This window comes from Rana temporaria, chromosome 12 (genome assembly GCF_905171775.1).
Source record: "Rana temporaria chromosome 12, aRanTem1.1, whole genome shotgun sequence".
Classification (NCBI taxonomy): Eukaryota; Metazoa; Chordata; class Amphibia; order Anura; family Ranidae; genus Rana; species Rana temporaria.
In genome coordinates this window covers 128,389,598-128,412,552 of record NC_053500.1, presented here as the reverse complement: position 1 = coordinate 128,412,552, position 22,955 = coordinate 128,389,598, and the positions used below count along the sequence as shown (strand labels likewise).

General features: G+C 46.7%; 1 protein-coding gene across 4 annotated transcripts in view; it reads left to right on the top strand.

Moving 5' to 3' along the window:
• Positions 1 to 22,955, top strand: part of SOGA1 (suppressor of glucose, autophagy associated 1) — a 145,806-nt gene that overhangs the window by 90,031 nt on the left and 32,820 nt on the right. For 2 of the 4 annotated variants that reach the window (XM_040330657.1, XM_040330659.1), the window contains exons 6-10: positions 1,942 to 2,073; positions 8,593 to 8,718; positions 11,925 to 12,155; positions 20,120 to 20,224; positions 22,744 to 22,896. In XM_040330657.1, the coding sequence (XP_040186591.1) occupies positions 1,942 to 2,073; positions 8,593 to 8,718; positions 11,925 to 12,155; positions 20,120 to 20,224; positions 22,744 to 22,896 (747 nt within the window). The remainder of the gene's footprint in view (positions 1 to 1,941; positions 2,074 to 8,592; positions 8,719 to 11,924; positions 12,156 to 20,119; positions 20,225 to 22,743; positions 22,897 to 22,955) is intronic. The other 2 variants (XM_040330658.1, XM_040330661.1) reach the window with 2 other exon arrangements.

Here is a 22,955-nt window from a genome sequence, read left to right as displayed (position 1 = left end):
ACGCCCCCCCTACTCGGCGATTCAAATTAGGCGATGTTACGCCACGAGAGATAGACTACGCCGCCGTAAACTTACGGCGCGAAATCTTTATGGATTCGAACCAAACTGCAGTAAGGTACGGCGGCGTAGCGCATCTCAGATACGGTGCGCCGGGGCGGATCTTTGTGGATCTGCCCCTATGTGTGCATGGACACACAGGATAACTTGATGGAGAGTTTAATGACTGTAGAAAAAAAAAACATCTACAGCCAAAAACAGCAGCTGTTAAAACGTCAAAAAAACGTCCAGTGTGGAATGAGGCCTAAAAGTTTGAAATAACAGACAGATTGAATGGTCCCTGAGGACAAATGGATGATTCTCCCCAGCAGAACTGTATACAGAAGTTAAAAAAAATATATCTATATAATGTATAATGTAGATATGCTTTTGATTTATTTTTTAAACCCAATCTCCATTAGTTCTCTTTAGTGAAGTTATTTTTTTTATTTTTATTTTTGATACGCTAAACGGCCAAAGGTTTGTGGACATCTGACCACCACACCTGTATGTGCTTGTCGAACATTCCGGCACTCATGTTGGGTGAGACCACCGGGCTCTATGCAGGCCACTCAAGTTCCACCAAACCAAGTCTTAACAAGTTGGCATAACAGAAACGAGTCTTCCCCAAATTGTTGCCATAAGGTTGGAAGTGCAGGTTTTTTTGTTTTTTAATTTCTTTGCATGCTGTAGCATTTATCAGTAGCCTTCACAGAAAATACTTTAAAGGGGTTGTAAAGGTTTGTTTTTTTGTTTTTTTCCTAAATGGGTTCCTTTAAGCTAGTGCATTGTTGGTTCACTTACCTTTTCCTTCCATTTCCCTTCTAAGGCCCCTTTCACATGGGGCGGATCAGTGATGATCCGCCCCGTGCACCTCCGCTTGCTCAGCGGGGATCGCTCCGTTGATCCCCGCTGAACCGGCGGATGACAGGGCGGTCCCCCGCACACTGTGCAGGGACTGCCCTGTCAGAACTCCGCTCTCCCCTATGGGGGATCAGGTGAACACGGACCGTTCACCCATCTGATCCGCCAGACGGATGGAAAAGTAGGTTTTTCCTCCGTCACACTTTGGCGGATCGGATGTCAGCGGGCCATGTCACTGCTGACATCCGCGGCTTCATAGAGGAGCACGGAGTGCCCGTTCAGGTCCGCAAAAAAAAAACTGTCAGGCGGACCTGAACGGGCACTCCGTGTGAAAGAGTGTGAAAGAGCCCTAAATGATTTTTTTCTTTGTCTGAATTTTTCACTTCCTGTTCCCCCTCAGTAAGCAAAAGGTAAGTGAACCAACCATGCACTAGCTTAAAGGAACCTATTTAGAAAATGAAAAACAAACCTTTACAACCTCGATAATTGGGCAGGGCATGCACATACTTTTTGCCACATAGTGTACATAGGTGACAGTTGCAGGATTAGCAGATACGAGGAGAAATGGGTAAACGGGTCAATAGAGAGCATGCTCCTTTTTCGCCAGAGTTCTAATCCCTTGCATGATGCCAGATTGTAGAGCTAATCTTCCTGTACTTCCTGCGCCCCCCCCCCCCCCCCCCCCAACCCAAAACCTCGCTCCCCTGTTCACTGCATGGGCACCATAACCGGTGTTTGCACATCTTCTTCCCTTCTTTTTCTCTCCCTTAACAACCCCCCAGCCCACGTGTCTACTCATTGCGTGTTTTCTTTTCCTCTCCACCTTGTCTTTCTCCTCCGTCGCCAAACTCTTCTTTCTTTTCCTCCTTTTTTTCATTATGTAATTTTATTTCTCCGTAAATTTTTATTTTGTCCTTTTACCATTGGGGACCCTTTTATTTCATTTTGCGTCTTTTTTTTTTTTTTTTTTCTACTTTGTTCCTTTTATTCCTTCCCTTGGCCTTTCTCGTTCTGTTCTTCATTACTCGCCCATGCATGCAGCAGCCCGAGTGTAGGAACTGTCGTGAGAAGGAGACATCCGGCTGGGAGAAGATGGATGGGGACCACAATATTGATCACATGAGAAGCTATAAGACCTATCAGCCTGAAGACAACGAGTCCTATGCAGCAGAGGTAGGTGACTGGTGCATGAAAGAAATAACAATATAGCGCTCACTTTGCACTTTGTTGCCCTGCCGTACAACATCCTTGGTTGCTGGGGAAACAGATGGTTAGGCAAGACAGTATCAGTGGTTGCTGTGGTGCAGACAGCTGCCTGTGTCTTACCAACCACGGACCCTGGGCCACAGGAAATGCCTGCATCCTAGCAACCCAGAAAAAGACAAGAACTGAATCAAAAACAAACAAAAATTCACAGCTTAATTACCAGCTAGTCTGCAACAATATCACATTGACCCTGTTTAACCATTTACTTTAAAAATAAGGGGTTTAGTCACACACATTTGGAAACGTGTAAGCCGCAGTGGCCACATCAAGGCACCACGGTATACTACGGTCCTAATTCTATCATTTTGAGAATCTCCCAAATTGGAGCACACATACATATGTATGTATATGTATATATATATAATACAGATCTCTATATAGATATAGATATAGAGATAGAGATATAGATATGGATATATATATGTGTGTGTGTGTGAGTGAGAGAGAGAGAGATATCTATCTCTATCTCTCTATCTCCTATAAAAAAAAATATATATTGGATGGATGGATGGATGGATGGATGGATGGATAGATGGATAGATGGATAGATGGATAGATAGATAGATAGATAGATAGATAGATAGATAGATAGATAGATAGATAGATAGATAGAGCAGTTGGAAAGATTGAGAGCAGGTTTGCCTTGAGGGATTCCACCCTTCCTTAAAGGCACAGGGATGCATGCGACACCCAGCAAGGGCACAATGGCAGCTGGAGGTATCACGTGCATACCCTCACCAATCCACAAACTGTGCAAACAAATAGCAACCACCCCAACCTATAACTAGCCTTTGCAGCAAGGAGCGCACATGAGTGAAATGGGGAACTAGCTCCTCCCCCCACTACCGCTGCATACCTAGTGATGGCGCTTGTTTCTGGGAAGGGCCTGGTTCCTAAGACATGCGCTGTCAATTATAGCAAATTAAATACCGTATTTATTGGCATATACCGCGCGCCGGCGTATAGCGCGCACCCCAAGCTGAGGAGGAAAATTTAGGGAAAAACGTACATTTTGGATGTCTTGTCCGGCGTCCATCGGCGGCCTTGCGCAGGGTCCGTCTGCTGTCTTGCCCGGCGTCCATTGACGGCCTTGTCCGGCGTCCGTCTGCGGCCTTGCGCGGGGTCCGTCGAGGCTTGTGGGTGTCCGTCTGCGGCGGGGTCCGTCGAGCCTTGTGGGTGTCCGTTTGCGGTGGGTGTCTGTCTGCGGCGGGGTCCGTCTGCGGTGGGGTCCGTCAAGCCTTGTGGGTGTCCGTCGAGCCTTGTGGGTGCCCGTCGAGCCTTGTGGGTGCCCGTCGAGCCTTGTGGGTGCCCGTCGAGCCTTGTGGGTGTCCGTCGAGCCTTGTGGGTGTCCGTCTGCGGTGGGGTCCATCGAGGGGTTGCATGGTCGTGTGTTCGAATTTGGCGTGCTGTGCAGAGCCGGATTTCCTGCGCACTCGGCTCCTCTCGCGTGGCTGCGGGTGGAGCCGACCGTGGCCGAGCCTAGCCGAGTGCGCAGTACACTCGGCTCGGACAATGTCGGAGACGGCGGGGTATCGGCGTATATCGCGCACCCCTGATTTCAAGGGGAAAAAGGTGCGCGTATACGCCGATAAATACGGTACTTGTTTCCATGCTAGATGCATGGGCTAAAAAGACGGAAGAAAATGCTGTATGCACTAAAAAAGTGCAGCACGGTAAATTCTTAGTGGGCATTTAAAGAGTGAGAGCACTTTGCTGCTAATCTTTTCCCCATTACTGATTTGCTATACCTTGTTCTGCACTGATGCCATTTTTTTTTTTTTAACTGGTACAGATTACTTTTTTTGGTTTATGTGGGGGACGAGGCTTTTTGCCTTGTCTTGTGGTGGGACTGTGCTAGAATAGCTGGCCAGTGCAGTCCTACTGCACCTGGTGTAAATTGGCCCCAAGTCAGGAGGCTTCATTTTTATCAATGTACTACAAAGCTATAAGAACAGGGTTTTTTACATCAGTCTAATAAAATAAAAAAAAACAGCAACATTAAAGGATGATGGCTTCTGCTTCATTTGCTGCTCTCGCATTGACTCCACACCGGCGTTCAGCACCTTCATACGTAAACGCTGCTTTAAATAGTTAGAAAACATCCACTCCTTTTATCTGCTCAGCAACAGAGATACAGAGTCTGAATGGGATTCTATAACCGTATGACTATTGCCTATTGGCCACGTCAGATGTTGCACAGCCTAGTAACTCTTTTGTGGTTACCTAGCAACCTTGTTACTATACAAAGCTCTGTAAGGATAGCTGGACCAATTGCAGAGCTGATTAACTCTTTCCTAGTCATATCCTTAAATAGCACAGTTCCTTTTTTTTTTTTTTTTCTTTCCATCTAAATAAATAATTCCCAAGGCCAGTAGTAAGACTTTCTACGCTGCAATGGTTGTAAATATCAATTTTTGCATGAATTTTTGTTTTATTGCTGTACAAATTGATACAAACTGATTTTAATAATAACATTTAAAATTAAAAAAAAATCAGCAAGTAGTACAGATACAGGCTAAGTTTAAAAATTGTGCATTTCCAGTTTTTTTTTATTTATTTTTTGCAACTTCTTAGTCAAATTTAGGCACAGAACCTTTATTTAAAACTGAGTTTCAGCCTGTATTAAAAAAATTAAAAGTCAGCAGCTACACATACTGTTGCCGCAACAACCACTTCTTAAAGGGGACGTGTATATATACGTCCTTTTGCCTGCCCGTGCCATACTGCAGCCAAGCGGTTAATATAAGGACACTTACCTGTCCAGGTATCCCGCAATGTCAGCACCCCTAGCCGGCATCTTCACTAAGGGGAACAGTCTTTTGGGACCTGTGTGCATCTCCCAGAAGGCAGCGGGGAGGAGGGGCTGTAAATGAGGTAGACTGCCGCGACCTTATACAGAAGAGGGTACCTGTTTAAGACCAATCTGTGAGGAAGCAGATATGCAAAGATTTCACTTTTGGGTGGAACTCTTTAAATATACTCCCCTATATATCCACCTTGTGTGCAACAAACGCCTTTGCAAACCTTGATATTACCTCGTAAGCGGGGTTGCACCAATACGTTTTTATCGGCGAGTACCGACACTTGTGCCGATACCGATGAGTGGGAGTGTAGAGTCCCTCCTACTGCTCTGCTGCTATGTACATTGAAGGAGTTGTAAAGGAAACTTTTTTTTTTTTTTTTTGCTGAAATGACTGTTTACAGGGTAGAGAGACATAATAGTTAACCGATTCCTTTTAAAAATAGATAAAAATCAATCATATAATGTACCTACAGTTTCTAGTTTTGTTTTTGCATGTTGTTTCCTGCTTCTCTGCTGTACAGAGCATACAGAGCCAATACAGGGCAGTGGATGGTTTGGAAAACGAAACTGATTGGTGCTGAGGGGTTTTAGACACACAGTAATCACACCTCCTTGATTAGTGACCACAGAGAGAAAGCTCCCAGTACTGTGGTTATCAGGAAACAGACAACCAGGAAGTGTGGAGATCAGAGAAGAATTACAGCATATTGAGAGCAAAAACAAACAATGAGGACATGAAAACAGCACTGCATTAAGGTAAAGGAAGCTATCAAGATAAAAAAAAAAAAATCCTTTACAAACTCTTTAATGCTATCAATGCTGTTTTTACAAGTAGGGTTATACTGACGCCGATATTAAGCATTTGCATAGTACTCAGGCAAATGCTCTGATGCCTGAAACCGATTCCTTAGTGGTGCGATTTGGGGCTATACAAATGAATGCTTTGCGATTACTGTCCGATACGCCTGAGTTTTCCCTTACCGCTCCTGCGTGAACCCGAGCTGAAGACACCATGACAGGCCTGGGCTCACACAGGATTGGTGGGGGAAACTGCATGCAGAATCGCGTGCGATTTGAGCCCATACGTTTTGTATGGGCTCAAATTGCAACTCAAATATATCGGTTTCCGGACTCTGAGCATTTGCATGGTTACTCGCAAAAAATGCTTTAATAAAATAGTTGGCTTTTCAGACACCTTGACAGACAGGCCCAAGAGGTCTAAAATTGCAACATATTAAACGGGTTTTTCACCTTTTTCTTTTAAGTTTATTAAAAGTCAGCAGCTACAAAAAGTGTAGCTGCTGGCTTTTAATAAACAGACACTTACCTGCTCCACGGCTCCAGCGACGCGCCGGCAGGGGCTCCGCTCCTCTCCCCCCCCCCTCGCCGGCCGTCGTCTTCATTCTTAGTGTGGGCACCCGGCAGTGACAGCTTTCGGCTTCACGGCCGGGCACCCACTGCGCATGCGCGAGCTCGCGTCCGATTGGACAGGCGCTCGCCTACAGGGAGGGGCTGTGAAAAGGCGATTAGGCTAATCGCCTTTCCAGCCCCTCGGCGGAAGGAGGAAGTGGGACAGGAAGTCCCCTTCTCCTGAAGCCCCCCCCCCCCCCCCCCCCCCCAAAAAAAATTACATGAAAAAAGTGGCATGTAAGCGGGCGAGGAGTGGGTTAAGCAGAAGTTCCTTTTTTAGGTGGAACTCCGCTTTAATGTATTTGAATCTGGTGCTGAATATAAAATATTAGTTTGTAATTGGATCCATTGTAGGAGGAACGCTGTATACAGCGTACCTTCATAGTATATTAGCAGCCAAGATAAGGAGGGCTTATTGATTACCTATGGTTTACCTGAACCTTCTTCAATATTGCCCCCACCTTGTCAATAACGAGGCACAGGCTTGATCAATCAGTTAATTGAGTTTCAGTCCAATTTTGTAGAATCAGTGATTCTTTACAGGGATGATCTCAGATGTTTTGATACGTTTATGCAGCACGCTGTGTTTTCCCTTCTAACTTGTACAGATAAAGGGAGATTGATGTAAATCTGACGCTGGGCTGTACTGTGGAGGAAATGTATGAATCGCACGTCTCGCTCATTCACACCATTCAGTTTTTCAGCATGAGAGATGTGATCGTAGGATACCAGCCATTGGGCCAGATTCACGTAGGAGAGCGTATCTTAATGCGGGCATAGCGTATCCTATTTACGCTACGCCTCCGCAACTTAGACAGGCAAGTGCAGTATTCACAAAGCACTTGCTCCGTAAGTTGCGGCGTAGCGTAAATGGGCTGGCGTAAGCCCGCGTAATTCAAATTTGGAAGAGGTGGGCGTGTTGCATTCAAATGAGCCGTGACCCCATGTAAATGAAGCGCCGATGAGTATCACGTCGAATTTACTCCCTAAGATACACCGGCTCAATGCCTGTGACGTGAACGTAACCTACGCACATCCCCATTCACGTACAACTTACGTAAACGACGTAAAAAGATATGCTTGTTCCGACGTCCATACTTTGCATTGGCTGCGCCTCATATAGCAGGGGTAACTTTACGCCGGACGTAAGCCTAACGTAAACGGCGTAGCGGGCGCAAGTATGTTCATGAATCGGCATATCTAGCTAATTTACATATATGATGCGTAAATCTACGGAAGCGCCCCTTGCGGCCAGCGTAAATATGCACCCAAGATACGATGGCGTAGGAGACTTACGCCGCTCGTATCTTGGCCAAATTCATGCGTAACTGATTCTAAGAATCAGGCGCATAGATACGACGGCTCGCATTCGGACTTACGACGGCGTACATGGAGATACGCCGTCGTAAGTCCTTTGAGAATCTGGCCCATTGTGTTTAGTCATTTTGGGAGGGAGGGGGCTTGACTTCTATAGGAAACGTTGAGCTTTGCATATAACTTCAGTTACTGAAATCTCAGAATCTACACATTTACGAAAGGCGAATCCACTTTGCACTATAAGTGCAAACTACAAGTGCAAATTGCACTTGAAATTACACTGAAAGTGCACTTGGGAGTGCAGTCGCTGTAAATCTGAGGGGTAGATCTGAAATGAGGGGAAGCTCTGCTGATTATTTTCGTTATCCAATCATGTGCAAGCTAAAATGCTGTTTATTTTCCATGCATGTCCCCCTCGGATCTACAGCGACTGCACTTCCAAGTGCACTTTCAGTGCAAAGTGGATACGCCTTTCATACATAACCCCCATTTTTTGATCTGATCTAAATGTATAATATACACTGGCCACTTTATTAGGTACACCTTGCTGGTACCGGGTTGGACCCCTTTTGCCTTCAGAACTTAGACCGTTATTTTAACGTCCAGTGTACATGAGGCCTAACGGTTATGTAGTTTGAATTGAAAACAAAACGAAAATGGGAATTACATCAGAGATTGGTCTTGTAATTGAATAACCAATTTGGATTGTGTGTAAAAGAATGTGGTTACAAACTGTAGAGCCAAGTTTATTAATATATTCCAATATGGCGTATTAGACACCCGATGACAATATCGGATCTTGCAGCACCCATAGGGAACCTCGTCACTGCTGTGTACTCCACCCAGGGACAAGAATACAATATGGGAACATTAAACTTCAGTGTTTCTCTTCTCAGATTAAAGACCTGCAGCTGGTGCTGTCCGAAGCCAATGAGACCATACAGGGGCTGCAGGAGCAGCTGTCACAGGAGAGACAGTTGAGGAAGGAAGATGAAGAGGCCTTCCACCAGAAAGTTGCTCAGGTTTGGGTCTCCATTTTTAGCACTTCTATAAACTTCTGACTTCTATAATAAGGATAATTATTTATAACTATGGACACTTTCATGTCTTTAGATAATCATTGAAAATGGTAATTTTAGTGTAAATTGTCCTAAAGCAGAAACCCAGGCAAATGTAAAAAGACATTGATTAATGAAGGTTTTTTTTTTTGTGTGTAAGAACCTGAATTCTGACTTTTATCAGTGTATTGCAGTCACTGTAGAGCAGAGCTCAAACTGGAAGAGGCAAGTCAACTAGCCAATCAGTTGTGCTGCAGTGCTCATGTGTCACCAAGGAGCATGCTGAAAGTAGAGAGAGCAAAGTGACAGAGATTAATGTTTTCTGCCTGCTCCTGTGCTGTGTAAACCCCTCCGCAGCCCGCCTGCTCCCGCCCCCTCCGCAGCCCGCCTGCTCCCGCCCCCTCCGCAGCCCGTCTGCTCCCGCCCCCTCCGCAGCCCGCCTGCTCCCGCCCCCTCCACGGACCGCCCGCTCCCTCCCCATCCGCGGACCGCCCGCTCCCTCCCCATCCGCGGACCGCCCGCTCCCTCCCCATCCGCGGACCGCCCGCTCCCTCCCCATCCACGGACCGCCCGCTCCCACTGCAGCCCAGCCGCTCTCGCCCCCTCCGCAGCCCGCCACTCCCGTGAGTACTGAAGGGACAGAGCCTAGAGCCAGGGACTGACCGTCGCCAGCTCTCTGTTTACACAACACTGAGAACTGAGCACTCAACAGTCTTTGAATGCTCAGTTGTCAGTCTTAGAGCTGGCGGGAGACAGATGCAGCATCGGACTGATGCTGCATCCATTCTAGGTTTATGGCTTAGATATCTGCGGATACTGCTGCTATCTATGCCCAGAAGTGGGAGCAAATACCTGTATTATACATGCATCTGCTCCCCCCTCCCCCCTGAAAGGTGCCAAATGTGACAGCAGAGTGGGGGAGGATTCCGAAAAGCGGAAGTTCCATTTTAGGGTTGAACTCCGCTTTAACTCTCTCTTTTAAGCCAGAAATGGCATGAAATATTACCTGGACAGCCAAGTTTTATACATGTACAGGTTTGCAGCCTCTTGCATACATTCTTGACTATATTTGTAGCCGCTGGTCCAAACCCTGTAGCTGTGTGTTTTCTAGGACAACTGGTCCTCTAATTAAACACATCAGAATGTGTTTAGATAAGGTGCGGTTCTCATATTGGATTATGTGGTGCTAATGAAGTGTGATTATTCTCTGCCAACATTTTCCATAGTATTAAATCCTTGTGCTTTCATTATTATCTCTGTGTTCTTTGCCCTACGACTTGAAGTACGACTTCAATGACCAGGGACGCGACTTTGATCCCCCGAAAATTAGGGGGAACTGCACGCCAATTATTTTTTTTTTTTAAGCGGCATACCGGGCCCTTCAGTTTGGTATGTTTTTTTTAAGGGGAACCCCCCCCCCCACACCGTTTTTTCCGTTCCCCCAAAATCGCAGCCCGGTAGGTCAGGAAAGGGGATGAGGATGAGCGAGCGCCCCCCCTTCCTGAACCGTACCAGGCCGCATGCCCTCAACATGGGGGGTGGGTGCTTTGGGGCAGGGGGCCCCTGCGTCCCGTCCCCCCCTTGACGCCAAAGCACCTTGCCCCCATGTTGATGAGGACAAGGGCCCCTTCCTGACAACCCTGGCCGCTGGTTGTCGGGGTCTGCGGGTGGGGGGCTTATCGGAATCTGGGAGCCCCCTTCAATAAGGGGGCCCCCAGATCCCGGCCCCTCCACCCTATGTCAATGAGTATGGGGTACATCGTGCCCCTACCCATTCACCTGGAATAAAAAGTGTCAAAAATAAAATGCACTACACAGGTCTTTAAAGTAATTTATTAAACTGAAATTTGGAATTTTGGTCTCATAGCATATAAAACATTTCTTCAGAGGAGGCTTGATCTCGTCCCTCTACTATACACACTTCTCCTCGTGTTGGTAGAGATACAGATGTACTTTGGAAGGGTTTATGGCCCTTTGTGCATTATTTATGTTGTAAATTGTTTACTGTTGTTCTTTCATAAATTTGCATTTTCTATTGAAGTTATTAAGAATTGATGACTGAAGGACAAATGACAAAGGTCCGTGTTGTTGGTGGATGAGGCGAGTGGAGGTTTTAATTATTTTGCTCAGCAGGTCTCCAGTATAAAAACTGGCGCAAGAGACTCGCGTCACCCATGGACAATCACGTTTCGGCTGTTGCGGGGGACAAAGCAGGCTGTTTTTTTTTTTTTTCATGTAGTTGCAGTTACCCTTATAGCAGGTATTCAGAACCACAATTCTACCACATTTTTCTACTGCAAAGAAGGATAAAAGGCCTCATACAGCCTAGTACAGCGCACACCAGTGTGAGGGCCTGTATGGGGAAGCACAGATGTTCCGTGCATCTCCACACAGGTAGTCCTATTCATGTGGGTTGGCAATGGCTGGGTGGACACTGCTCCAAATTGGACATCTGTGTGGGTGCCACAGGCCTAAATGTAAACCATGCACGTTTATAGCCCTGCTCCTGCATGGATGTCAAATTGGGAGACGTGTCTGTGTCCATATATCCGCTCCAACCCAATTGACATGAATGAGAATGCCTGTGTCGGGGATGTACGAATGCCTGTGTGTCCCCAAGCAGGTAAACCTGGACGTTGTACGTCAAAAGGAAGAACTGCAAAATAATCGCATCTTCTTTCCACATTTAGTTATTGAGCCCAATTTATAGGCGGTAATTTGAACCAACCCTTTGGGCACTTACAGTGGGGGTTAGTGAAGACTATTGCTGCCACTGCATGGGTAACTTAAAGCGGAAGTAAACCCCTCCATAAAACAGTTTAATTTCCGGCACGTGGCGGAAATGTAACACTCCCTTTGGTTGTGCTCTGAACCAAACTGTCAAACCATCCAATGGCTGGTGTCATAACTGATCACATGTGCAGCATCATGGCAGGTGTAGATTAAACAGAGGCAAAGATGGCAGCCTCCTTGGCTGAAAATGATAGGTGGGTTTACTTACACTTTAAATACTGGTGGTATGTTGTTCTTGAACAGACCATATCTAGATTTGCACTACCATACCATACCATGCATTGGCAGATAAGGATAGCGAGGTAATTGCCTGAGTTAGCTGTTTTTGGTGGTTCTGACCTATGCTCTGATATCTGTTCTTTGACCTTTCCTTCCAGCTGAAGGAGGATCAGCAGAAACTATTCCTAAGACGAGACTTTGAGCTCCAGAGCCTGGGCCTAGAGAGGAGACTGGAGCAGAAGTTCTGGAGCCAGGAGAAGAACGTCCTAGTGCAAGAGGTGCAGCAGTTCAAGCAGAGCTTCTGCCTGACCTTCATGAAGCTCAGGTGGTTTCTTCAGCGTTGGCGGAAGGGAAAGGTCCTACCAAGCGAAGGAGAAGACTTTCTGGAGGCAAGTGTTTGTAAAGTCTACAATGTATGCCTTTTGTAATGTATAAAACTTGCCTATGAGTGAGCAGCTAGTAGCAGAGAGACAGCCCTATAGTATCCAAAAAATGGTGGTATGGGGAGCTGTTGTTGGCGTTCCTGTCTGTCTTGTATTTTCTTTTGCAAAAATCTAATCTATGATCAATTAGAATGTAATGATAAAAGACATGCTGGTAGGTGATTGGCTCCTGGCTAAATTGGCCCTAATATGTGTATGTATGAATGTGAGTTGGGATTCTTGGATTGTAAGCTCCTTGAGGGCAGGGACTGATGTGAATGTACAATATAGATGCAAAGCGCTGCGTAAATTGATGGAGCTACAGAAGTACCGTATTTATCGGGGTATTGCGCGCTCCAGCATATAGCGCGCACCCCTAAAGTGGACCCGCAGTTCCTGTAAAAAAAAAGTTTTAGTACTTACAGTTTTGGTGTCTTGCGCGGCGGCCTCGTCGGGTCTGGCGTCCGTCTGCGGCTTCGGTGGTGTCCTCCTCGTCGGGTCCGGCGTCCTTCTGCGGTGTCCTCCCCGCTCAATCCCCGCTTCCCGCACTGAGTTTGAACTACTGCGCCGGCATATACCGAGCGCAGTACACTCGTGTATAGTCGGGCAGGCTCGGCTCCTCTCGCCGTCACGTCCTGTACGTCCAGGACGTGACTGCGAGAGAACCCGAGCCTGCCCGACTATACACGAGTGTACTGCGCTCGGTATATGCCGGCGCAATAGTTAAAACTCGAATCGGCGTATATCGCGCACCCACGATTTTGCCCTGAATTTCAGGGCAAAAAAGTGCGCGGTATATGCTGATAAATACGGTAATAATAAATGGGCTTTGGTCCGTTTTATAGGTTTATTTTGAAAGCATAAATATGTGGAACGTAAAACTAAACTGTATAGGAGCAGTTTTACCTTGCTGTCCATCCAGTTTTACACCAGGGATCCTCAAGCTACGGTCCTCCAGCTGTTGCAGAACTACACGTCCCATGAGGCATTGTAAAACTCTGACATTCACAGACACGACTTCAGTTCCTGAACTGAAGGGCCGTAGTTTTAAGACCCATGTTTTACAGTTCTTCCACGCAGTACAGCCAGGTAGATGCCGCCGCACACAATTAAGAAATATGGTGCTGTCTTCTCTCTACCTAGAAAAAGAAAAAAAAACAAAGGGTCAGCTTAATTGTCCTTCACACTTTAGGAGGGCCGGATAGTGGCCAGCGAGGGCAGAAAATGTCCCAGGCCCGGCATCATTGAGAATAAATATGGCCTCCGGGTTGGTGGTCAATAGGAGGAGTATTCCCCTTATTAGCGGGAGTATCCCATCATTGGTATCGGTGGAAGAAATGGTGCCCTATTGTTGGTTTCAGTGGGGGGAATGGTGCCTCATGTCGGTGGGGGGAATGGTGCCCCATATCGGTGGGGAGGAATGGTGCCCCATATCGGTGGGGAGGAATGGTGCCCCATATCGGTGGGGGGACTAGTGCCCCATATCGGTGGGAGGACTAGTGCCCCATATCGGTGGGAGGACTAGTTCCCCATATCGGTGGGGGGACTAGTGCCCCATATCAGTGGGGGGACTAGTGCCCCATATCGGTGGGGGGACTAGTGCCCCATATCAGTGGGAGGAATAGTGCCCCATATCAGTGGGGGGAATAGTGCCCCATATCGGTGGGGAGGAATGGTGCCCCATATCGGTGGGAGGACTAGTGCCCCATATCGGTGGGGGGACTAGTGCCCCATATCGGTGGGGGGACTAGTGCCCCATATCGGTGGGGGGACTAGTGCCCCATATCAGTGGGGGGACTAGTGCCCCATATCAGTGGGGAGGAATGGTGCCCCATATCGGTGGGAGGACTAGTGCCCCATATCGGTGGGAGGACTAGTGCCCCATATCGGTGGGGGGACTAGTGCCCCATATCAGTGGGGGGACTAGTGCCCCATATCAGTGGGGGGGACTAGTGCCCCATATCAGTGGGGGGACTAGTGCCCCATATCAGTGGGGGGACTAGTGCCCCATATCAGTGGGGGGACTAGTGCCCCATATCAGTGGGGGGACTAGTGCCCCATATCAGTGGGAGGAATAGTGCCCCATATCAGTGGGGGGACTAGTGCCCCATATCAGTGGGGGGGAATAGTGCCCCATATCAGTGGGAGGAATGGTGCCCCATATCAGTGGGGGGACTAGTGCCCCATATCAGTGGGGGGACTAGTGCCCCATATCAGTGGGGGGACTAGTGCCCCATATCAGTGGGGGGACTAGTGCCCCATATCAGTGGGAGGAATGGTGCCCCATATCAGTGGGAGGAATGGTGCCCCCATATCAGTGGGGGGAATAGTGCCCCATATCAGTGGGGGGACTAGTGCCCCATATCAGTGGGAGGAATGGTGCCCCATATCAGTGGGAGGAATGGTGCCCCCATATCAGTGGGAGGAATGGTGCCCCCATATCAGTGGGAGGAATGGTGCCCCCATATCAGTGGGAGGAATGGTGCCCCCATATCAGTGGGAGGAATGGTGCCCCCATATCAGTGGGAGGAATGGTGCCCCCATATCAGTGGGAGGAATGGTGCCCCCATATCAGTGGGAGGAATGGTGCCCCATATCAGTGGGTGGAATAGTGCCCCAATGGCCAGGCAAAGACTAGCAAAGGGCCACAGTTTGGAGACCCCTGCTGTAAACCACCAGATGCTGTGCACAAGATATCATATATCCAGTACAGTGCTGTGCTCTCTTATAACTTGTAGGATTTAGGAGAATGTGTGACAAAGATGATGTTCTGCGACTGTTACTTTTTTATTTCCTTGTTAAATAAGAATTTCCAAAACCATTATTTCAGAGCTGCCCCTTGGACCTCATTTAGCTGATTGTTTTAATCTCCTGTATGTAATTATACGTGTCATATCTAAGCCCGTCACCGGTTACGCTGTCATGTTAGCGAGTCGGATCTCTAATTAATCTTAAGCAAGCCAATTAGGGAGCTTATGTGTCTTTGAAGAATCATGCAGTAAATGGATATTGTTTTGCTAAATAGCTGAGTAATCACAACATCCCATTGTAATAGCAGCTGATAGGTGCAGCAGTGACAGCCATTGTGCGGTGAATGGCGTTGTAGAGCGCGCCGGATCATTTTTTGCATTTAAGCCGCCGTCCTGTATTTTTACCATTGTTCTCTCATTGCTAGAGGCTCGAATTTGTCACATGATTGATCACACACACACAGCCCCATCCTCTGCTCCGCGCTTCCTCTTCTTATACTTGGCGTGAATCAGGAACATGAGGCTTTTGGCAGCACTCAATAGGGAGCCATTGGCTCTGCATTACGAGTCGGCCCCGAGGCCTTGTGTTCTGGTTGTGACAGCAGCTGTTATGGATGAAGCTTTGCATGTGACTAACCCCATTTTCCCACCAAGTATATCCAGCCAGGAATTTATTAGACTAATGTGGATTATAAGAGACACAGAGCTGGATCGGGCTGATAATCTGATGCTCGGAGAATTACAGGAAGGCAACAGATGCCATATAAACCAGCGCAGAGACAAGCGGCGGGGTAAAAAGGTCAGCTACCACCAAGAGAGGTGCATATTTACCCTTCATGGGGGGTTTATGCTTTCAGGGCCTGAGATGTGATTAAATAAAGCTATCTCTGTGGGGGAGATTTACTAAAACGGGTGCAACTGTGCATAGCAACCAATCAGCTTCCAGGTTTTATTAACAAAGCTTAACCACCTAAGACCCGGACCTTTAGGCAGGTAAAGGACCTGGCCAGTTTTTGCGATTCGGCACTGCTTTGCTTTAACTGACAATTGCGCGGTTGTGTGACGTGGCTCCCAAACAAAATTGGCGTCCTTTTTTTCCCCACAAATAGAGCTTTCTTTTGGTGGTATTTGATCACCTCTGCGGTTTTTATTTTTTGCGCTATAAACAAAAATAGAGCGACAATTTTGGAAAAAAAAATCAATATTTTTTACTTTTTGCTATAATAAATATCCCCCAAAAATTATATATATATATATATATATATATAAAATGTTTTCCTTAGTTAAGTGCCGATACATATTCTTCTACCTATTTTTGGTAAAAGAAAATCGCAATAAGCGTTTATCGATTTGGTTTGCGCAAAATTTATAGCATTTACAAAATAGGGGATAGTTTTATTGCATTTTTATTCATTTTTTTTTTTTTTTTTTACTACTAATGGCGGCGATCAGCGTTTTTTTTTTTTCGTGACTGTGACATTATGACGGACACTTCAGACAATTTTGACACATTTTTGGGACCATTGTCATTTTCACAGCAAAAAATGCTATAAAAATGCATTGTTTACTGTGAAAATGACAATTGCCGTTTGGGAGTTAACCACAAGGGGGCGCTGAAGGGGTTAAGTGTGACCTCATCTGTGTTTCTAACTGTAGGGGGTGTGGCTGTAGATTCTGTGACGTCATTGATTGTGATTCCCTATATTAGGGAACACACGATCGATGACGGCGCCACAGTGAAGAACGGGGAAGCTGTGTTTACACACAGCTCTCCTCGTTCTTCAGCTCCGGGACTCCAGCGGCGATCGGGTCCCGCGGTCACGGAGCTTCGGACCCACGGCTGGGCATTTAAAGAGGACGTACCTGTACGTGCTTGTGCCCAGCCGTGCCATTCTGCCGACGTATATGTGCAGGAGGCGGTCCTTAAGTGGTTAAAGTGGAGTTCCACCCTGAAAAAAAATTACACAAAAAATGCAGCTGAAAAAAAAAATACGTTTTTTTTTTTTTTTTTTTTTTTTTTTTTTTACTCACCCGAAATACCGGTTGCTATGCTGATGTTCCTAATCTTCCTCTTCCTTATCCGCGGTGGGTCTTCTGGTGAATGGGGCGCGCTGCCTTCTGTGATCTGTGTGTAATCCCAGAGAGCAGCCGCCCATTCACAAATCGGTGCGAGACTCGCGCATGCACAGTAGGAAGCCGCAATTAAATTCTTAGTGAGGATGGTGGCGCGGGACCTGCAATGATCGAGGGAATAGGTTTCGGGGAGGGACCATCATCGCGGGCGCCCAGGATAGGCAAGTGTCCTTATTAACTGCTTGCTGACCAGCTACCGCAGTTCTACTGCTGGGTGAGAGCACGTAGCTATACGTCACCTCGCCCAGCAGCCAATAGGGGCACGCGCGCCGTCGACTCCCGTGCGCGTGCCCGGCGGGGGCGATCGCCGCCGGGCACATGCGATCCCTTGTTACAGAGCGAGGACCGGGAGCTGCCGACAGTGACACTCACATTAAAGAATAAAGTTGAGAAGCGGGGGAGGGGGTGTTTTGCTGTCAGAAATGACATGGGCACTGCGATTAGCTGCATTTGTACATTGCGATTACGTGCGGTTACGTGCGGCCGTGTTTAGCTGTGGTAGTCGTTTTTCTCACGCTGCTATCCGCAGTTGACACAAAAGACTGCGGTTAAGTGCATATAGCTGCGCTAAATCGCACCTGGACGCATTCAATTCTATTTTTTCTATTCGCACCAAACCGCATGCAACGAAATCGCAGCTAAACGTTGTGTGTGAATGGGGCCATAGGAAAGCATTGTGTGCTTTTAGCTGCGGTAGAAAACTAGAAAATCCGCAGCTAAAAGCACCATTCTATCCGTCCGTGTGAAAGGCCCCTTACATTTTTACAATGTGATGTTCTTAATTGGAGTCGTTGAGCAACCTCTGCAGCGTCTCTCTACGTTTTGGAGTGGATGTTTCCAGGGAGAAATATGAAAATCCACAATATTCTCCTAATCAGATGTGATGGGAAAAGAAAGTGAGGCCGGTCCTATGCAGACAGGAATCTGGGAATGGCAGCCATAGAGAATAAAGCAGTGAGACGCCCTTTATTTGTAATAATTGAACAGTTGAATAATCCACTTTACACCACAAACAACATGTCTGTTGTGCTGTCCATTGACTGCCAAATGTTTAATTGAGAATAATAGATAGTTGGACATTTTCTCATCCATGGTAGGTTTCTGTGTGACCCGCAGCAGGTGAATGCAGTGCTTGGATTTGGCTACCTGTAGAAACGCATAGCTGTGTGTACAACTCTCACATGTAGATTTAGCTGCAAATTACTATATCCTTTAACCACTTGACCTCCGTAAGGTTTTACCTCCTTCGTGACCAGGCCATTTTTTGCTATCCACTTAAGCCCCGGACCAATATGCAGCCTAAAGACCCAAGGTGTTTTTACAGTTCGGGACTGCGTCGCTTTAACAGACAATTGCGCGGTCGTGCGACGTGGCTCCCAAACAAAATTGGCGTCCTTTTTTCCCCACAAATAGAGCTTTCTTTTGGTGGTATTTGATCACATCTGCGGTTTTTAGTTTTTGCGCTATAAACGACAATTTTGAAAAAAAAGCAATATTTTTTACTTTTTGCTGTAATAAATATCCCCCAAAAACATATATAAAAACATTTTTTTTCTCAGTTTAGGCCGATACGTATTCTTCTACCTATTTTTAGTAAAAAAAATCGCAATAAGCGTTTATCGATTGGTTTGCGCAAAATTTATAGTGTTTACAAAATAGGGGATAGTTTTATTGCATTTTTATTTTTTATTTTTTTTTTACTACTAATGGCGGCGTTCAGCAATTTTTTTCGTGACTGCGACATTATGGCGGACACTTCGGACAATTTTGACACATTTTTGGGACCATTGTCATTTTCACAGCAAAAAATGCATTTAAATTGCATTCTTTATTGTGAAAATGACAGTTGCAGTTTGGGAGTTAACCACAGGTGGCGCTGTAGGAGTTAGGGTGCACCTAGTATGTGTTTACAACTGTTTGGGGGTGTGGCTGTAGGAATGACGTCATCGATCGTGTCTTCCCTATAAAGGGAATGACGCGATCGATGCGCCGCCATAGTGAAGGACGGGGAAGCCGTGTTTACACACGGCTCTCCCCGTTCTTCAGCTCCGGGGAGCGATCGCGACGGAGCGGCTATAAACAAATAGCCGCGCCGTGGTCCCGGATCGCTCCCCGAGCGGACCCGACCCCCGCATGTAGCGGGGGGGGTCCCGATCGGACCCCCCACCCGCTAATAGGCGAGGACGTACGTGTACGCCCATGTGCCTGTACGTGCCATATTGTGGACGTATATGTACATGCGGGGGTCGGGAACTGGCTATTCAGCACTGTGCTACCTTTAAATGGCTGTAATCACCGAGTCACTGAGACTCACTCGGGTGATCACATATCCGAGTAAGGGGCCGGTGACTTGTCCTTAAGGTTCCCCCAACGGGGAAGTTCCTTCAAGGACTGCGCAGGCGCAAACCTGCCGACGGAAATCTCCGAACCTCGCCCCGGCATCCAGGCTCATTCTTTAACATCCCCGTGGAATGGAGGATGTTAAAAAAAAAGAGCCAGGAGGCCGAACGAGCGCAGTGAGGCCAACTGGCCACTTACCTTGAAATCCACGTCGCCCTGGATGCCGGCCGAGGTTCGGAGATTTCCGTCAGGGCAAGTTTGCGCCTGCGCAGTCCTTGAAGGAACTTTTCCGTTTGTCGGAACCATCTTGGCAGATCACAATGCGCCTGCGCCGGAACTTTCACGATAACCGGAACCAGTTCGGCAGATCACCGGTCCTGACCCCTTACCATGTGATGAAAACAGCGTGAGGAGAAAAAAAGCCGATCGCTGGCTCCTGTGTATGGGACATCGGTTCCCAGTGGAAGAGGCACATCAGCCTAATTAGTGAACACCAGTGCCACCTGTCAGTGCCCATCACTGTCACCTATCAATGCCCATCACTGGTGCCAGTCAGTGCCTCATCAGTGTCGCCTAGCAGTGCTGCCTTTCAGTGCTAACAAAAAAAAAATCTAATTTATATAAAGAAAATAATATCTTGCCGTAACAATTCAGTAGTACTGTTTTAAAGCTGTTTTTACAACGAATGCATTAAATCTTTTTTATTAGGTAAACAGTGTGAAGGAGCTTTACATGCTAATAGAGGAGGAGGAATTAAACCTTCCATGTACGGAGTACAAAGCCTGCGACGGAGAAAGTTGGTCGCAGAACATGGTAAATGTCAAACATTTGTGTTTATTTAAAACCCGAAAGTGATGGATTTTCCTCATTATTGTTAAATATTATGTTTAAGAAAGGAGCTCTGTCTTGTTCCTGTTACCTGTTTGGCTAGGTTCACACTTGTGTGGCTGCGGAAATCGCATCTGTTCCTGCAGCCAAAACACGCTGCTCTTTTACAGGCGCTTGGGGTGTTCACCCCCACACATCTAAACACACAGTGCATTTGCAGCGTCAGAAAATCGAATGGTGCAATAGCCTGCGTTTTTAGAAAGGCGCAAACCTTTTTCCTGCATTCCCCCCCCCCCCCTTTTTATCCACGGGTACAATAGCCTTTTAAAGTGAATGGGCTGCTGTGCCTGAGGGCTGCACAAAATGCATAAGTGTGACCCAAGCCTTATAGTTTTCTATTGCCATTGCTAATTTTATATATTTTTTGCACAACTGAAAAAAAAGGAAATCTAGTGGCCAAATGATAGCGATGACTAGTGCAGGTTGCTCTATATATGGAGCCATGGAAATAACCTCTTAGGCCCTGTGTCAACTTTCTAAAGCTGCTGTCTGTTCACTTCCTGGATTTACATAGAGGCACACCTCCAGCTCTGCAGGTCCCATTGGTCCTCTCATGACTCATCGAGCCCCCCCCCCACCTTTAAACTCTTTTTATATGCTGTACAGTGAATGCTGTGTCAAAAAAAATCTTCAAAGTTCATCTGTCACTTTAATTGTAAAATTAATCAGTTATCTGTTTATTTGGTGAGAAATTAAAGCGGTTGTATACTCAATTTTTTTTTTTTTTTTTTTACACCTAAAAGGCATAATGAGCTAGTATGCACCGCATACTAGTTCATTATGAAATACTTACCTTGGAACGAGGTGTAGAGAACTTACCTGGTCCACGCCGAGCGAGATGTCATCTTGCCTCGGCGTGTCTTCTGGGTATCGCCGATCCAGCGCTGTGATTGGCTGGAGCTGTGATGTCGCATGCGCGCGGGAGATGTCATTTCGGCAAGGTCCGGCGGCTGCATAGCGAGGGGAATATCTCCTAAACCGTACAGGTTTAGGAGATACTCTTTATACCTACAGGTAAGCCTTATTATAGGCTTACCTGTAGGTAAACGTAGTAGTAAAGACTTTACTACCACTTTAAAGTATATCTAAAGGCAAAACTTAAAAATAAATTGGATAGAGGAGAGAGGGATTAGAACGCTTGCCAGGTTTTATTGCTGTCTGTGCCCCCATTAGGGAGGTTTAATCTCTCCATTTGTCCTGTTTACCATTACAAGTAAGGCTCTGTTTCCACTACTGCGAGTTGTGAGACTTGACACACGTGAACTCGCATGACAAGTTAAAACCCATGTATTTCAATGGTCCCTGTTCTACTTGGTGCGACTCAAGTCGCAGCGTCTCCAAAAAAAGTTGTTTCACTACTTTGTTCCGACTTCGGTGCGACTTGTTCACACATGGTTTTCACCGGTCACATGACATCGCATCAAAAATCGCATTGCAAATTGCGCGACAGTGGAAACATAGCCTTAAAAGAAAAGTAATAGAGGGGGAATCTGGGGACATCCGTTCTGGTGACCTGGGGGTTCCCAAGAAATGTCCTTAATTTGAAGGGATTTCTTCCCACTTCCTGTTTGGCTATAGGACAGAAAGTGAAGGGAAATTTCTGCAATGGGACACAGATGACGAAAAAAAAAAAAAAACCCGGACAGGGGTTATAACTAGGGATGTCCCGATACCGATACCAAGCATTTCCCCGAGTGCTTGTACTCGAGGGAAATGCTCTGATACCTCAGCCGATACCTGGGAAGTCAGGGTGATCGGTGCGGCAGGGGAGTTGCAAGTCTTCTCTGCTGTCTGACCCCCCCGCCCCCCCCCCCTGCTCCGTGTGCTGCCTTCTCCCCCCCGTGCTCCGTGTGCTGCCTTCTCCTTCCTTCTCCCTTACTGACTCTGTCCATTCACATAACTGAGCATCGTAACCTGTGTTTACGATGCTTCAGTTTATGAATGGAGAGGAGCTTCTCTCCATTCATTTTAGCTGAGGCTGCAGAGAAAGGGACTTGGGAATCTGTGTCCTTAGTCCCTTTCTCTGTCTCAAAGAGGAGATGTCAGAGGTCTGTTAAGACCCCTGATATCTCTCCAAAGACCCCCAACAGGGCTGATTAAAAAAAAAAAATTGCAATAAAATAAAATGTAAATAATAATAATAATAAACACACTGAATCCACCCCCCCCCTAAAAAAAAAAGTAAAAAATAACATTGGTAAAACAAAAATACTGTCACATGACATTAAAAAAAAGTATCGGTACTTGTACTCGGTCTCAAAGTGGTATCGGGACAACCCTATTTGCAACCCTCCCTTGCTCTATCCAATATAAAAAAAAGTTCTACTTTAATACCAGACTCCCAAAAAATAGGATGCGCAGTGGCCGAGTTTTATAATGTGGAGCCCAGATTGTGCAGACTGTTTATGCGTTCTCTTCACATGTTCTCTTTTTACACTTTGCAGACTATCGAGTCCATGAAAAACCTTACTGACGTTAAGAGAATTCTCAAAGACCTTTGTAATGAGTTACAGGAAGAAAGAAGAGGAATGAACGAGCTACAGCAGCAGTTTGCAAGAGCAAAGGCAGCCTGGGAGATGGAAAGGACTGAGCTGAAGGTTAGTCTGGTCCTCCATGACCTGAAACAATGATCTGCTAACTCAACAGGGCCAGTTGA